Source organism: Dermacentor albipictus, chromosome 2 (assembly GCF_038994185.2).
Source record: "Dermacentor albipictus isolate Rhodes 1998 colony chromosome 2, USDA_Dalb.pri_finalv2, whole genome shotgun sequence".
Lineage (NCBI taxonomy): Eukaryota > Metazoa > Arthropoda > Arachnida > Ixodida > Ixodidae > Dermacentor > Dermacentor albipictus.
Window position 1 is genome coordinate 169,133,364 of NC_091822.1, and position 17,942 is coordinate 169,151,305.

The 17,942-nt window shown below is 43.1% G+C and overlaps 1 protein-coding gene across 1 annotated transcript in view; it reads left to right on the plus strand.

The window, feature by feature from the left end:
• Positions 1 to 167: 167 nt before the first annotated feature.
• Positions 168 to 17,942, plus strand: part of LOC135910633 (uncharacterized) — a 31,322-nt gene continuing 13,547 nt past the window's right edge. The window contains exons 1-12 of the mRNA XM_065442645.2: positions 168 to 380; positions 1,001 to 1,138; positions 5,271 to 5,538; positions 6,006 to 6,135; positions 7,582 to 7,755; positions 8,379 to 8,462; positions 10,015 to 10,149; positions 11,248 to 11,339; positions 12,290 to 12,430; positions 14,885 to 14,967; positions 16,622 to 16,856; positions 17,284 to 17,414. Of these exons, the coding sequence (XP_065298717.1) occupies positions 174 to 380; positions 1,001 to 1,138; positions 5,271 to 5,538; positions 6,006 to 6,135; positions 7,582 to 7,755; positions 8,379 to 8,462; positions 10,015 to 10,149; positions 11,248 to 11,339; positions 12,290 to 12,430; positions 14,885 to 14,967; positions 16,622 to 16,856; positions 17,284 to 17,414 (1,818 nt within the window). The 5' untranslated portion in view covers positions 168 to 173. The remainder of the gene's footprint in view (positions 381 to 1,000; positions 1,139 to 5,270; positions 5,539 to 6,005; positions 6,136 to 7,581; positions 7,756 to 8,378; positions 8,463 to 10,014; positions 10,150 to 11,247; positions 11,340 to 12,289; positions 12,431 to 14,884; positions 14,968 to 16,621; positions 16,857 to 17,283; positions 17,415 to 17,942) is intronic.

The following is a 17,942-nucleotide window of genomic DNA, read 5'->3' on the forward strand; positions in this document are numbered from 1 at the left end:
CAGGGGTCCTCTCGGCGTCCGCGGTCGCGGTTGTGTGTGCGCCAACTGGCCTGCGGTTTAAACGTGCATTGAAAGGTCGAGTTATGTCTTGAAAGTGCGGTGCGTTTGAGTGCGTCGGTTCCTGCACGTCGCGGTGTGATGACCCTGCGATGAGTGCGAATTAGCTCGTTTCAATGGCTGTCAACTCGCCGGCGACTTCGCAACGCCAGGACGAATCTGCCGACAATGTGTCTTTCGAGGATTACGTCGGTGTGCTGTGCTACCATAGTGATACGCGATGTGGCTTGGTGGACTACCCAAACAAGGGCCTGTGGTTGCCCCACAAGGAGATCGTGCCCGGCGAAAGCTGGGACTCTGCGATGGAGACCTTGCTGCGAGACGTGAGCTTCCTTTCGCAACACGCTCGCGCGCTCGCTGAACACACCCTCATGAGATCGCCGCACCTTTTGACGTCGAAGTACGCTTACTTCCTTAGCGGCAGTGTACATGTTACGTTCGCTTTAGAAGTTGCTAATAAACGCGCGACGCCTTCGTCGCGAGCTTGGTTGCTCAGGAACGTCGAGATGTGTCGCCTTTTTGTCGGCAGGAAGTTTAGTTAAGCTTCGCCCTGCAGGAAGCAGTCTTCGAAAATGAGGTGCAGCATTCACGAAAGTTTATTTCATGTACGAAATGCGCGAGCAAAATAGTCACGCAGCCTGAATACAAGGTCGCGCACACAAGTGCGGACCTAATAACGTACTGCTCGACTTAGGACACGGTTTCCACGCCCTAAACACTTATATGTCAGTTGCTGCACTACATTGAGCGATTTCTCAAGCCACAGAAGTAAGCACATGCGCCCGTTTGGTAAGTTCGTGACGAAACGTCTTGAGTGCAGAACGCACGCCGTCCCATGTGTACTAGAAGCCGCACGCGAGCGCGCGCGATTTAAAGCGACGTATCGTGTCTGAAGCACGGAATACTCAGTCGCTTCTCACCTATATGAACTTGGCATTCGCAGTTGTCGATCAGGTCGTTCACCAATCAGGGCATCATACAAGTGTTGCGGATACAACCAGCTCTTCACCGGCCGTTCTTCACGAGGGTCATCTTCGCAGTACGGGTCAACGAGCAGACAGAACATCCCTCCGACGAAGCGGTACGGTTGGTCATGGCGTTACTTTTTATTTGTGGTGCATTTTTCGGTTAGCTGCGAAGTTATGACGCGCTAAACAATAATCTGGGACTCGTCTTGATGCACATGCATAAAGGAAGAAACCTTGGCTTGTTTTTGTGCCAAACAACTTTGTAATATCTATGTTGCCAATTCATGCAGCATCTTGTAGGCGAAACAAAGGGGTCGTAGGATGATGGATACTTGTAGTGATCAATGGCGGGCGAAGGAGAGACGCAGCATGGGACAAATGCTTTGACAAAGACTTTTTGAAACTCCCTGACAAAGACAATGCCCCTTGTCTTGACGAAGCGTTCACTCCAATCTAAGGCTTTGCAATTGTTTATCTATACCGTGCACTTTGCAGATGGACCACTTGTATGACACTTCTGTGAGCTGTGGTAGCTATGACTTGTGTTGTACTTCCACTGTTTTAACTGAACACACGACTAGAGGTATCGGTGAGGGAAGAAAAGAAAATGTGCATACCACTTTCGTACTTTTTATTTGCTCTTGTCTAACTGCAGTGTTACGAATGAAATCGATGGATTGTCACATGCTGTTCTGCTGCAGTTATGTACTTGAAGCTTTTGTGTTTTACCATATACGTTATCATCTTTGTTTTAAACTACACCAACTCAGTTGACCAAGCTTTGGTTTTAACCAAACAAGAAAGTTGCCATCCAATGTCAGCAAGACACAGAAAATGCGCAGTTCATTTCTTCTCGTGGATCATAACTCGGAACAATGTTTATTTAGCAGTAATCTGTACATGTTCTCACTCGACTTCAGTAGCACTGCATGCTTTGAATACAACAATCACGACTTAATAGAAACAAAACAAGGTATTGTACACCAAGGCTTTCTTAATCAATGTTCATGATTTAGCTCAATCTTTTTTTTCTGTAACATATACTATAACGAACTGGCTCGTACAGTGTTTATTGCACAGACATATTGACTGTTTCATTAATTAGGAATAAATGACAAAAACAATTCTGACTGTGATTGTTTACATAAAGAAAAAGTGTGAACTTAGGCTCCTTTCTTTTTATATCTTGTGCTAAAATTGAGCATTCAGCAGAATTTATGTCCATTTGTGGAGTCTTCCCTCCTAAAACCCATGGCATGCTCACTTTAGAATAAACATAGTATTGGCCTTTCCAGATTCATAAGATAGGTGCACCCTGCTTATTAAGGCCATGTTAGGTTGTTATTACCTTAATTTTTTTCAGAAATTTGTTGCCTATAGGCTGATCATTTCTGAATTCTCCAGAATTTTAAAAATCCCCTGTGGCAGATCGCGTAATTCTTGTCATTGAGCTGGATCATTCGAAGAGGTGAACATTACAGGCATGAGAGATCGAAACAGATAGTCAACTAATTACCTTCTCGCTTAATTACTTTATGGCACATATTGCAATTTATTCATTGTAGCCGATGACATTGCAAACATGTCCATTCGAAGTGAATCTCCAGGATCACACCAGTTTTGCGATATTATTTCCCACGATGTGGGATGAAATACATGGGTGTTCCAGTTATTTTCGTGCTTCAGTGCATAGCAATTCTTTTGTTCCAAAATAAGTGGAACAACAGTGCATTTCTACTGTCAGTTTGATGGCAGATAACTCCAAACTTGTGTCATTCTGGAAGTTAATTCCAAGTGAAAACTGACCAGCTACAATTCGTAAATTGCAATATGTGCTGCAAAGTAATTAACTAAAGTTAATTAGTGAATTTTGAACATTAGTTTAGTGTGTGTTTTGATTTCTCGTGGAAGTAATGTCCACCTCTCTCAATAATTCAACTCAAGGACTATAACTATGTTATCTCCAACAGGTGATATTTAAGAACTCCAGAAAACTTAAAAAGGATCACCCTGTATATGATTGCATACCTGCCGACTTTCATGGTATTATCATCAAATGCCTTATTTCTGGAGCTTTGCTTACGATTATCATATTGATGCCAATAAAATTAAGATTTTTCATTGGTGTACTATTTAGAGTTGAACTGATGTCAACATAATGCAAACAATAGTGTTTTTTACTTTATTTTAACAGAATTTTTAAATGTTGCTTGTGACATGTAGCGGAATTCTACTTGAGCTAGATTGCTCTCAGATTCAGTCAATATTTGCACAAGAAACGAAAGTGGGTATTTTACTAATTAACAAAATTATGATAATCATATATTTAACTAATTACTTAATGCTGCGTATTGCAGCTTGACTAATTGCAGCCAGTCACTTTAATGTCATATTAGAATGAATGACGAGGATGACATCAGTTTCAATACATGCATTCGCATAGTCTGTGATGAAATTATTGTGTTCCAGTAACTCTTAAGCTTCAATTCATAAAAAGGCATTTTGTTAAAAAGGGAAGTTGAACAGTGCATTTTCACAGCAACTTCAACTGCACTTATCTCAGAACTGGTGCTAGTTTCAAAATTTGTTCTAAGTGGAATCATTGGCTTCAATTCATGTGCACTACAGTGATTAGTTGAAATGCTAATTATTGAAAATGTGTTAATTTGTCAAATAATTATGCATAGTGATCTCCAGTATATGTAATGTATACCTCTTAAGTATTCTAGCTCAATAAGTAGATTTCTCTCAAATGCCACGAGTAATTTAAAAAAATTCTGTTAACCTTAAACTAAAGCACCTGCTATAGTTGTCGAGTGATTTCTTGGAGGCTTACTTTTTGGACCCGCATGATTATTCTGATCTATCGGCAGCAGTGCCACCACTAAAATACCAAGTGAAATTTTGACTGCCATTACATTTCACAAATAAACATCATGAACATTTCCCTTTTTCTGCACTGCAAATTGTTTTTGTTTTTTTTGCTGTGAATGTAGAGAAGCATCCCTACAGAACAAAGGCAGGTAATTAAAAATAAATAAAATAACCCGTATGTGTTTTCACTAATGCAGGAACATTTAGTATTTTTAACAAAATTCTGGCATTTATTGACCCTGGTGGTAGTAATTTTTAGATTTTCAGTTTGGCAGGTCTGTAATTGCTTCTCAGTAAAGTTCCATACTGTGAATGGTACGAAAATGTGCTTTCGAGCTGATTCATACCTTTTGCTGTGTTGTAATGTGGATTATCTTATAGTCTAGAAAACCATCGCAGTATTGAATATCCTCCCAGAATATGTTATCTTGCAGAACAAAATTCCTTGAATTATTCTAAGATGACCAAAAATGTTCTTTATTGTTATATAATTGTTTTTATAGACAAAATGCTGTAGTACTGGCTTGAGTTCTTTCTGTAGATTGGGGCAACACCACAATTGTATGCCATACCTGCTTTCAGGTGAACACAATGTCATACATAAAACTACAGCACACATGTGTCTTACCTTTGTAAATAAACATAGTTTTTGACATTCTAAAATATGCTGTGCTGAAATCATTGAACTCGGCATTTTACAGGGCCTTAAATATAACATATTTCTGCCCTCGATGACACCTTTGACATCTAGGATAATTGACCTTGCATCAAAGTCGTCTGTGCAATTTTTTTTTATTGCAGTTGTTGCTATAATCCCATAGTGCACACTATTATCCTCTTCTCTAACAGGATTTTGTAAGAAAACTAACCCAAGCTTTTAATTAATCTTAGTTCATCTTGAGGATCTAGGATATTTGGGATAGGGGTTCTTGAGGTAAAGCTTCCTTGTAAGATGGCCTTGTACCACTTTTTGAACGTGGTAAGTAACCTATATTAGATGCATGGCTGTGCTGTCATTAACACCTGAGACTGCTTGCACGCATCCGAGAATGTACAATAGAACAAGATAAAGCAAAAGAAACACTACATCACTGTGGCGTGTAGTGTGTTAAGTGTTTGCGGCAGCCTTCACTGTGTGTGGCATGAAAGAAGTGGAAGTATCACGGAGGGGTTGAAAGGCAATCTTTGATTGCCAATCACTCCGCTTATATGCAATGCATTCAAATCACCTTGCTGGTGAGTGTTCTTAAACTGGGGCCATTTAATGCCAGATTCATTCCACAATTTTGTTAAAGGAGGGCTGTAGGGGGCCCCCTTTGAAGGGGTGAAAACAAATGCCTACAAGCCCATCTGTTTCCTTCTGGCGTGAAGCTGGCAAAACAGGTGCACATGCAATGGGTGTCAGCCGAGGAGATCCAGCGCATGGTGAAGCTGCGGCCGTTGCCATTCCTAGGGGTGGAGCCCGCTGAGCTTTGCAAGCTGCTGCTGCAGAACCGGCAGCCACCTGTGCCGTGCGAGTTTCTCGAGATGAACGCCAGCACGCCGCTGACGGCACAGGGCACGCCTACACGCCCCAATGTGCCCGCCCGAGAGTCCCAAATCGAGCAGATGCTGGAGTCGGCAAAGTTTGGTCAACAAGGTTAGTTCAATCGAAACAGCTCCCAGCTGCTGGGAAGTTGTGCATTGCATTGTTCTTGCAATGGCATTCTTGAGAGTGCTACATTGTGAGTGGTACACCTGCCTTAAAATGTGTTGTAAATAAATATACAAGAGATATAAAAAGTATAACACGAAATGGTGCTGTGGTCTAGCTGTCATTTATGAGTTAGGAAGTTGAAGTCTAGTTGAATAGAGCATCTATATCCAGCGGTCTGCATCAGTAAATTTAACAAGTTGATATGTAAATGTATTTAGACCGCAACACACTGCTTTCTGTACCAGTAGAACTTTTTTTGTTGTGCTGGTGGTGGTGGTGTCAGCAATTGTGTAAGTAAAGCTTCATTGGTATTCTGTGGTATGATTAGCATACTCCAGAAGGCACATAAACTGTTGTCGAGTTGTTTTGCTTGCCCGCGCAGTGTCTTCTCTTTCTGATTCTTCTCACAGAGCAAGATGCCGTGCGCTTTGACTTCTTCAAGTTTACAAAGCCCAGCACATACATGAATGAAGCAATATTCCAGAAGTACGTCACTGGCCTAGGTTGGGAAACGTCAACACAGCTGTCTGACCTGTTCAGGTGAGTTTTGTCCCAGACGTATCAAGCTTTTGTCAAATTAACTGAAGGCATTAAAAAAACGTGAATGTTGCGAAAAATGATGTAGATGCCATTGACTGTGTCAAAGTAAAACTGTGTTACAGAACCCTTACATTCTGCTTGATCATACCTGTACCATTTGGAATCAGAGAACCCAAAATGGTTCAAAAACTTTGTTTTATTTTGACGTGGTCATAAGTCACAGTTTCATCTGAGTAACATGTCTGAATTCTCTTGAACACTCAGCTTAGCACGTAAGTGTTTCTGGTCCTGATGGTGTTTTGCCACTCCCATAAAAAAGGTGCTGCGAACCTACAGAAGGTGTGGACAAGGGTGTTGTCGGTATATTGACAGGTTTCGGGTAATGTAGACGCAACAGGAGACAGGACGAGACAGTGTCGTTTGACATTGATGACAGTGTCAGTGGGCAAATCAGTCGGCTCATTATTTACAGAATACCTGCATTGCCATAAAGGCATTACGTAGGGGGAACAAAACATAATCAGTAAAAACAAAAAACGAAAATGTTTTGCACAAATATACTCCTAAACCAAGCACTGCAATAGCATTTAGAGAAAGACATACAAGTAAAGTGAAAACAAACGGGTTTTCAGGAGCTAGAGCATGTATAATTGTTTTACAGGAGCGACATCACAGCCTGGAATACAAGAGTTTGTTATGACACATTTACTATATCAGTTTGATAAACTGTTCCATTATCTTATTTATTTAGGGAAAAAAAAAAGTGAAAAGTTTTAGGCAGTATTCGCAATTTAACATTAACATCTTATGTATGCCATCAGCTGTACCCACACCTTTGCCACAGTTATTACATATGGGGTGGGTACAGTTGATATTGTACATAAGATGTTACCCTACATACATAAGAGCACACCCTTCTGTAATACCCCTAACAAAGGAGTCTTTAAGGAAATAAAAAACTGACCATGATTGACTGTCATGATCTAAGACAAGACGCCATTGCTTCCCTTACCTGAGCAACAATGTGTGCATTTGAAAGTGAAGAGAGGGGCTTTTGCTGGCATGGTTTCCATGGCAAGGGGAACGGGGAAGTCTGTAATATTTGAACTAACAGAAAAGTAATTTTGGAATTAGTGCTGACCTTGCACTGAGTATTATTTGTTTTTTGAAGCACTGCTGTCGAGGCCGCACAGTTTGATGCAGTAAAGTGAATTCGCTGGACACATTTGCTGGCAAGCGTTCTTCAGCGAGTCTCCCTAAACCTTTCCAAGTGAAATCCTGCGAATTACCCTAATGGCGAAGTCCATTCCCTGAAAGTGACACCAAATTTTCCCGTACAACACTAGTGTAGTACCTTGTGGCCTGAGACAGCAAAAAGGTTTTCATCTTGAGGATTGGGTTGGGCGTGAGAGCAGAGCAGTCCATTTGTTCGTTTTGTGTGCTCAGAGCGATGGACGTGCACAACCGTGGGGCGCTGACCTTCAAGGAGCTGGTGCTTGGGCTGGCAGCCATGGAACCGGGAACACAGCATGGCGGCAACCCTGGCGAGCAGCGCTGTCGTCACATCTTTCGCCTCTATGACACCAACTGTGATGGCATCATGGAGTATTCAGAGTTCAGGCAAGCTTCCCCTTCTGACAGCGTACTACGAAAAGTAGGCTGCTTATGCCTTTGCTAAATCTGGCCTTCAGTGAGTGTACAGGCAATATCTTCTCCCAAATTTCGTATAGATTTGCGAGTAGTACATGGCCACTGATGACTTGCTGTGGCGGGCCAACCTTTTCTATGAGTGTCTTGTTGTTAACACCTTTGCCTTTGTAGGTACCTTAAAATGTGCAAGCGCCCTCGAGTATACTGCTTCTATATCATTCAGGCCGCCTGAATGTTTAAACTTACTTGTTGGTCAGATTCAAAAAGTATGGTTACCCAGAATTGCGCGTGGTTGACCAAGTACTAATTTACAAGGATCCAAGTACTAAATGACCGAGTACTCTGTATGAGGTAGAATAAGCACCAAACGAATTTGTGTTGGTATTTAATGCTGCTAAGAGAAGTGCTGTCTGTCCCTCTGTCTTTGGTTAGTAAATTTTCTTTACCCATGTGAAGAGCAATGGTATAAACTGGCGGTTACATATAATGCAACATTATGTGGAAGGAAAATCCTCTAAAATATTAGTTTTGGGGCATTTTTGCACTCACTCATTAAAGTTTCCTTCTCACCTGTTTTCCTTGGTGGTCTGCAGAAAGATGGTCAAGGACATCCAAATCATGAGAGGGATCACCATGGATGAGGCTGCCCTGGACAAGTTCACTGCTACAAGTGCAGTGTGAGTGCTTTCTCAAAATTATTTGATGTCATTTAAAAAGATTTTACATAGCTGTTATTGGGACCTTGCAGCTGCATTTGCATATAGTAGTAATTTCTCTGTAATGACTATCATCATGCTATCATACGGCAAGTCTAGCTTAAAACATAAGCAAGAGTTTAACCTGCAGAAAGGAGCTTAGCCAAACCTGATGCCTTCTTTTCTAAAAGTAATGTTGACGAAGTGCGTGCTCTGAAATCAATACTGCGTTGCATTGTTGGTTGCAGCTTTGAAAGTCTAGCAGGGATCGACTTCGGGCCTTGTTAGTTTCTCGTGACATCGCTGACATAGTGTTTTAGCACGAAAAATTTTTCACAGACACAGGTGTGTGTGTTGTCCCTTCCTGTGTATTCAGAATCTCGTACTCTACAATACTGGGCAAATGCCTACCCCAAATTGGTAGATGTAGTAGAACCTTGTTCACACGTTTCTGAACAAAAAAAAGAGAACAGTAAAAACCGTATTAACCGAAAAAAAGTATAACCAGTAGTAATTAAAGAAAATTTACAGACTCAACTTTAGTTGACATCTACATAATGCGAAGCGTTGCTGCATGAGACTCCAATGTGAGCCAAGCTGGTAGGTCTTGAGCGGCTTGAGCAGCTGTTGTTTTTAGGGCTTTGGCAAGGTTCTGCCAGGTTCTGCCTGGGCCAATTCCGCCTGGGTCGGCAGATTCTTCGAGCAGGGCATTTTGGTGGGAAGTTGGTAGGGTCCAAGCAACCAGAGACGTGTGTTGTCCTTTCCATATTGCATAGTGTTTTCAGAGTACGATGGGAAATATAAACGAAATTGGGCTGGTAAGCAACAGCGCCATATGATGCCTATGATGCTGCCAGAGCGATACATGACAGTCCCTTTAAGCCACCTGCAGCAGGGAACGGCTGTGCTTTTAGGTTATCGCCTATTAAAAGCGTGCAGTACGCTTCTGATGGAACTACGCTCCACGTGCTGTGAAACAGACAAGTGAAGATGCTTAACGCAATAGGGCTGCCGGCGATAGCTGCGAATGTGGTGTGTGGCGACCCTGGAGGACGTTTCCTGGTACCGGAGTAAGCAACATGGTGCGCACCAACATTTTCATACGAGACAGGTGGGCGAGTATTGCGGGGAAGCTGCTGCAGTGGGTGACTACTGTTCTCGATCGCGCATGCCTCATGCCTTTTCTTGTTTACACGAGATCTAGTGGCCAGAAAATGTATCATACAATTGCAGTTTGGCGACCTACTGAACACTGGTGCCAATAGATCATGTTTTCTGCGACCTATGAAGCGGTAAAAAATAAGCGTAACTCCATTGGGTCATTTTTTGCATTCTCGATCGCTAATGTTGGCACCGGGAAATCGTATGCAATTGGATCGTATCAAAGAGGTTCTACTGTAGCTGCGAAAGGAAGCTATACAAACTCATACATTGGTTAAGAAAATTGGCGTAATTTTCTTGCAGAAACCCATGTCATTTATGTCGGGAGTGGGCAGTGCCTACAAATGTGTTTTGTTGTACATGTCGTGGGCAGGAGCTTTAACTTGCCGAACGGTGGACAGCTGCCGCTGAATGAGTTCCTCCTGGCCGTTGGGCAGCTCAAGTTCAGGGGGACCTCGCTGCTGTTCCGGTCATCGTCTTCGGTGTTGCCCACGCTCAAAAAGAAGTAGTGAGTGCTCAGCTCCTTTCCCTAAAGTGCCCCTCACCAGGTCCCAGAGCAAATTTTGGTTAGACCCTGGAATTGTAGAACGTTCTAGGGAGCATTCTATACTGCAAGAATTTTAAAACTTGATTCATTAATATCAGAGAAAGAAATATCTCAAAATGTTGTAAACCCATAATTTCAGGAGGCAAGCTTTACTGCCAACATAGACACTCTCTTCCGTATCCCTGTCTAGCCTCCACAAGTGAAATTCCTTCCCTGTGTTCTCCCGAACCAGAGCCGGAGGATCGTATCACATATGTGTCACGGGCTGCCCCGTCTATCCTTTTGTTTCTCTTGTGTTCTTGCTTCGCAGTGCACTTCCGGTCACGCCCGAGCTGTTGTGTTTGTCTCGTTTCGCGCTGTGCACGATTTTGTGTGCTGTGCATGTGAACACCTACATTGTTGCCTGGCTGCTGCACTACATTGAAATGGATACCCCTCAGTGCACGCATGCTTGGAGATAGTATAGTTTTCCGCAATAATGACTGCACGATGTGGGAATGCGGCACACAATTGAGAGGGCTTGCGGCAGCTCAGGATATTGTATAATATCTGTCACAGCCAAGTAGAGTTTCTGAGTCATTCCAAAACAGATTGCATTGCACTGACTTGACACCTTTAGGCCAGGATTTCTCCAAAATTCATATCAGACTGAAATGCAGATAAGCCACAACTGTATTAATAAAGGCTGGACCCTAATGCCAGGCACAACTTAGACTACTGGGTGTGGGAGAGGCAAAGCACTTTGCAGGTTCTTTAATATAGATAATGGTGCTTAAAAAATATGGGTGGGCAATATTTCAGATGTGGGCAAGCATTCGAAGCTTTAAGGTAATTAATAGTCTCTTCCCTCCCTGCAGAAAGAATGCTTATATTCTTTTTCTCTCTCTCTTTTCCTTCTTCTATCTGTGAAGTTTTCTTTGTCATCATCACAGCGTGAAAAGTTGCTCAACATGTGCATTTGCTGCACTTGGTTGTCTGCCATCAATAAGGCATAAAATTGTGTTGCTTTCCTGCACGTTGAGTTCCCTCGCATTTGTTTTCCTCGTTGCTTTGTTGCAGCACGCAGGAATCGCTCATCGAGCCCACCACTAAGAGGTCCAAAATGTTCCATCCAACCATTGGCAACGACAACATGGACCAAAGTGCTGTGTGTGAGTGCGGTTTGTGCACTTCTTTGTGACAAGTAATTGTGTTGTACACTTGCCAAAATAATGGGCCTCTTTTATTTATGGCAGTTGGGTAACTTGCTGGCTCCTAGATGCCAGCCAGTACTGAGTCGATAATCATCACAGTCATGCAGGCTGGGAATCCTATGCAACTGGATCTGTTTTGATGGGGTAAGAGAGGGGGCTGTATGGCTCGAACCAGTGTTGTTTGCCGAGATGCACATTCCTCCCAGCTGACCACATGTGCTGACCACATGTGCTGATGTCGTGTCATTCTTTTCCTTACTTCCTGAGCACTGTTCATTCGATGCTGATGATGACTGCATCAGTGAAAAGAGCCACTTGAGCAGCTCTGACAGAGGTGCTGTGGCTTCACGGTTATAGCATCCATCGTTATAGCAGTGTAAGAAACGGTCACAGACAAGAAGTAAAAGGATGACATTAGCTCTCTTCCAACTTAATATTTGGGAACACCTGAAGGAATAATGTAAAAAGTGGAATGTGCCAAAACGAAAACGAAAGAAAAATACTAAACTTGTTACGAAAGCACATATAGTACACTCGGTCCTGTGTGTTAAAGTATGATCCCAATGCGAGCACTCGTGCTTTGATAGGCAAAGTAAGTGAAATGTGAAAGAAATTCGAAACTTGTTCAGTTCTTTGTATTCTTGGCCAGCTACGGCATTCCACCACTGAGCACAATGTTGCAGGTTTAATTAGTACCCTGTCGTCACAGCCACATTCTGATGGGATGTGGAATGCAGAAATTGTTGCATTCTTGTAGATTCAGGTGCATGTTAAAGAATCCCAAGTGGTTGGAAGTTAGTTTAAAGCTGTTTAGTGTAACACCTCTGGCAGTCTGCTGTTTATGTATGAAAAGTGAAGAGGCGTCATCTGACTAACATCTTCCTGTACCTTGCGTGTCCCCCTTGCAGCGGCCATAGAAGACTCGGCATCAGCCGAAGCTACCAGCCGGTTCCCTTCCCACGTCGGTCACTACGAGTTGGCGACTCACTCTGTGAAGGTGCGTCGTACCGGCACCCTTGTGGATGTTCTCTCACTTTGGCAACTTGAGGGTGAGTACTGGCAGCATTGTTTGGAAGCTTATAAGTGTACCAATTACGAGTAGACAGCAAGAGGGACAGAAAGAGATGTTTACAAATACAAGGCACAAAAGGGCCTGTCTGTGAAAGAAAGGACCTTAAAAGTGACATGCATCCCCATGAGCAATAGGGGATGGGTCACCCAATTTTGCACTCAAGTGCTCACAGCTGCTAGAAATCTGTGCCAAGCATGAAAGTTGTCGACAAGGCGAAATGATCAGCCAAAAAAGCTACTCTGTACATAGGTATTCTCTCATTGGCTTTAAATCTACCCTTTGCGACTAACTGTTCGTAGTGAATAAACTTTCATATTGCCCACTGGTGTATATATGCAAGTTAGTGCATGGCATCTTGGTAAAGAGCAATGACGATAGATGACAGCAAAAGAGATTGGATAAGTTGGCAAATAGAAGACCTTTAGAAAAGGGGCCCTGAGCCAGAGTAAGAAACTTTATAAGTTAGTGTATATAGCAATTTATCATCCCTGCTCTTTCTTTTCTTAGTGCTCTAATGGTTTCATAATTTTAAGCAGGATAAGAATTTCAGAACTGTTAAAGAGACAGATGATGGAAGACGTTGCTGACACATCTAGCTAGCAGGGCTGGTAGCTATAATCATAGAAAAAAAAAAGTGCTTGGAAAGTTATGTGTAGGACAGACATTAGGGCAAGAACTAGGCTACTGTGTACATTAATGTTTTTCTTACTTTTGTTTTGCTACCATACTGTACACTAGCAGCTACTTTTAAAAAGGGCACCTGTGAACTTTTTTTATAATGTCTAGTCACCTGGCTTACCATAGCTAGTTGACAATGCGTGGTATCTTTCAGAGCTGACGTAAAACAGCTCTAATTCTGCTGCTTCAGTGGTGAAGGTTGAACAGATAATGCACCTAACTAATGCTATTTCATGGAGCAACAGGCTCCTTCCACATCGTTTGCTCTGCTATGAGCAGTGCAGACTGTGAACTTAGTGTTAGTATTTATGTATGCTCTTTGTGTTGAAGTGTAAATCTATTGCTGGAAGCTAGACGAGTTATTGTAGGTTACTAGCTGGAGGTTATGGGTGCTGTGCAGCATGTTTGCAACACTAAGGAAGACAACACGTAAGCAAAAAGGTGCATAGGACCAGCACTCGTGTCACAGTGCACTGTGGACCTATCCTGTACTGCGCACTATAGGTTGTGTACCCATTCTTATCTGTGCACTGCGTACTGGGAACTCATCTTGTACACTTGCAGTCCTGTGTTTCTGTTCCATCTTGCTCAGCAGCGTAAACATTTTTCAAAGTGTAAATCTGTCTCATGGCTTAACTATAACTCGTTGTAACATGTGTGATTGTAACTGTATAACATGGTTTAAATGTAACTGTAGCTCGCATTGCGTGTGGCTAGTACAGAAAGTGAGCCTCCATTTTATGCATTATTGTTGTGGTCGCATGTCCTTGGCTTCTTACATGTGAGTCATTGCAGCAGCAGGTTCAGGAAATGAGGCAAGCAACGCTGTATGTCTGTGACAATGTCCATTTGTCTCAACAGCAGTGTTGCTACAACTGCTAGTGTTGAAATATATTCTCTTTGTAACGAAAAAAAAAAATGTAGGTTTCTTTCATACGTGCCAGAATGTGGAAGCACGAAATGCATCTTTAATTGAGGTTGACTATCATTAGCGCACATGGTCTATTCCACATCTCGAAAAATGTATTGCTAATTGCACACCTCTGTGCCTCAGAGGGGGGGTGGGGGGGGTTTCAACACAGTGGTTACGACCCACCAAAACGGCTTTATGGCTGTGTTTTCTGCTGCCATCACGAGGTCGTGGGTTCGATTCCCGGCCAGTGGGGGGCAAAAGGCAAAAATGCTTGTGTACTTAGATTTAGATGCATGTTAAAGAATTATAGGTCGTCAAAATTGATGTGAAGTGACCACAGTGTCTCTCATTGCCAGTGCGTTGCTTCTGGAGGGGAAAACGAACAATCAAATTCCTTTTTCTTTAACTGTAGTTACATGGCAACCAGTCAGAACCACAGTTCAAGCACCCTGCATGCTGCGGCAGGCTACGAGGCTTTGACAGCGAATACTATTTCAGTAGCAGCAACAAATAGAACACTCAACCAGGCACCGCTTGCACTGTCGAAAGCACTTAACCTTTGACCCTGTGTTCAGTGGCTGAACAATGTCATTGCACCTTGGAAGTGGCAGTTTTCATATAAGCGCCCCTTTTCAAGCTCTGTTTGATCAGAAGTTGCTGTTTGGCGACTACTCAACCTCTCATAATTGATTACTTTTCCTGTATCAAACTGATACAAAATTTATGGATTTGCCTTCATTGACTGAATGCTTTCACCAGTGGAGTAGTGGCACTGCTTACTGTGTGAAAGCAAATGTGCTTCACCGCCCGATGGCAGCTATCCTTTACTTATTTTTGCAGGCACGGCTGCCCTCACAAAAAGTTCTCGACTGGGTGAGAAGACGCGGTTTGAGAGGCTGCCCTCAATGGATTCGTTCAACCAAGTAAGATGTTGCACCTCCCATCTCTGCCAAGAGATGACATGAAAGTGTGAAATATTGGCCCGCATTGAAGAAAAATATTTTTTTTATACTCTAGTCTTGATGTAATAAACTCTAATATAATAGAATATTTGGACACATTGAAGTAATCCTTAAATTCAGTTGTTCACACCTGCACTATATGAAGGGGCGCAGAACGGACTATATGAAGTCCACAGCAGATGTTCACAGCAGCATACGCTGATGTGAACATCTCAGCCAAGTTTTGCTGTTGTACGTGGTGCATGGAGCTTGCAAGTGGATCGCGAAGTCACCTTTCTCGCAAACGCTCTCTTTTCAACAGAAGGCCCTGTCCTCATTCCCTTCTGGACGCACTATTTTGTCATCCTGTTAGACGGTTGCTATTGGCCGATAGTTGACATCAAGCTAAGGTCGGCTGTATGGTGTAGATACTATGGGCGCCGTGGGGTGCTGCCATGAGTCCACTGGCTAAGGGCACTGTGGCTCGCCGAGGACAGCCGCATTTGGCTTATCTTTAGCACGTCGTCGGCAACAAAGGTGGAAGTCATGGCGTCCACGTTAACATCCAAAATTAAATTTGAACTGCATGCCACGGTGAAATCTAGAAGGTGGAGCATTGTGGGCGTGCCCCACTGTGCCGTAGGATTTGCACTGCAAGGCATTGAAGAAGTAACGGGAGCACAGCGGAGGCCAATAATTCCGCTTCTGCTGAACGCCCTGAAGTACATATTGCGGCAAAGTATTTCTGAAATAGCCTATTTTCACTTCTAATGCCTTTCTTCTCATAGATAAGAAGTGGTTCAGGGCCCCTTTAATTGCTTTTATTGCTTTAATGGAATTGAGAGAGCAGGCTTTGAAGCTGTTTTGGCTGTAGCAAAGCAAACTTTGTTTGCACGCTGCTCAATGTTTGTGAGCCATCTGCAGAAAATATAAAAACTGAGTAAATTACAAATGCGCTCTTTTGTACATTTGAGTAATCTTATGTACACACATGGAACTTTATTATTTCATTTTTATGTCAAGTTTTACACAGAAGGATTAGTATTTGTTCAATTTCTCTCTAACAATCACTCACTGCTCTGTGGGTATGGAGTGGACTTTGGTAGACTGGAGGCATTCTACTTCTTCTTCATCTGGTCAGTTTCACCCTTTCTAACCCTGTTGGTTTCCCTACGTTGCATTGGAGATATGCGGCCTCCTCATTCCATATTTGACATTGTGGCATGTTTAGCCCCATGCACATTAAAAGGAGACACTCCTGCAGAGTGTTTGCTGGCATGCCCCGCAGCTAACCGCCTGTATGTAGCTATCAGCCTGTAGCTAACGCTGTCCTCGCCTTCCTTCACTATAGAAGTGGGTAATGTTTTAGTAAAGTGGCTTATCACTATGTGGGGCAGAGGTATAGAAGGTGTGCACTGTGTAACAAGCATACGATGTTCAATCTTGTCTTTGCCAGAGCCAGACAAAGACAAGATCACTTTTTGAAATGTTGGCTCCAAGCAGGGGCGTTGATCACTTCAGGTTGCCATCTTCCTGCGAACCTTGACCGCATTCCTTGACCTTGGCAGTTGTTCAAACTAGGGAGCTTGGAGCTAAATCTGGGTCGTTGGTTGGGGGGGCTGACCTGTCAGCGCAGAAGTCCCATGCCAATGAGATGCTGGCGGGGCTGCGGTACTTTGAGCGGGCCATCCGCAAGGACAACCCGGAGGGACGTCCTGGAGGGGGTCGCATGTCCAAGGACGCCTTCAGCTGGGGTGAGGTGGACCGGCAGGCCCTTGCACGCTGTCTGCTTGCCATGTGCCGGCAGACGCGCGACATCATGTTCACTGAGTCGCGACTGCTGAAGCTCAGCGTACCGACCTACATTCTGGGTGAGCCTCGCACGAGAGTTCCAAGATGGACTGTTTTTTTTTATTTTCAAGAAGGTGAACAGTGAAGACAATAAGACAATTTGATCAGGACAGATGTGCTGGCTTTGAACAGCTCATTTGTCCTATTCACATCACTTGTCTCATTGTCTTCACTGTTTGCCATGTTAGGTATATGTAGTCTTGCTTTCTTGTTGTAGGATGTAACCCTACACAAGTGAAAAAAGTAGCTAAAGCACAGACTTGTTTTGAAAAATAGGTGTGCTTGCCATCATATGCAACAACCATTGGAAAAGCCTTTGTTTCAGCTTCAGTTGCTTTCTCATTTGTCATCGCTGGCACGAACTCTTGAAACTCCTGCTGTATACAGTGAAAACGTCATTGACCCAACTCTTGCATAACCAAGTTTTTTCACTTTTGCCTTTGTCAGGTGACATCCATGGCAATTACCGGGACCTGGTGTGCTTTGAGAAGGCGCTCTGGCGAATGGGGCCTGTGCTGACGCCAGCCAACTTCCTCTTCCTCGGTGATTACGTTGACCGAGGAGAGCACGGTGTGGAGGTGTGTGCTTGTGTGGTTTTATTTGTTTATTGCTCCTACCTGTATTTCTCCTCCTGCCTGTAGCCTCATAAGTAAAAAGGAGTAGAGTACAAAAAGCTAACAAAGACCAACTTGAAATTGAGATCATTTGCTGCATGGTTTGATCATTGCTACATTGAAATTTCTTCACTGGCTCTTCATTTAATAAGAATAGATGAGTGTTCATGCTGACATCAAACGCCATGTTAAAGTTGTCATTGCTCAGGTCACTGTAAGCTTAATTATGACTCCGCAGAATTGCAATAGTTGCGCGCATTTACAGACAAAAAGTTTTCAGCCACGTTTTCTTTCTCATGTCAATAGAAAAACTGCAGCAAAGTTTGAATGTGATAATTTCTTCATGAATGAAAGATGGGTGTTCAAATGAACTTTTCTATGTTGCAGGGTGACAACAGGCATTCTATGGTTTGTTGCAAACACATAAAGAGAGATTTTTGGAGGTGTGAGCATGAATTTCATGCTCTGATACCAGCCATCTTGCATTGAAGA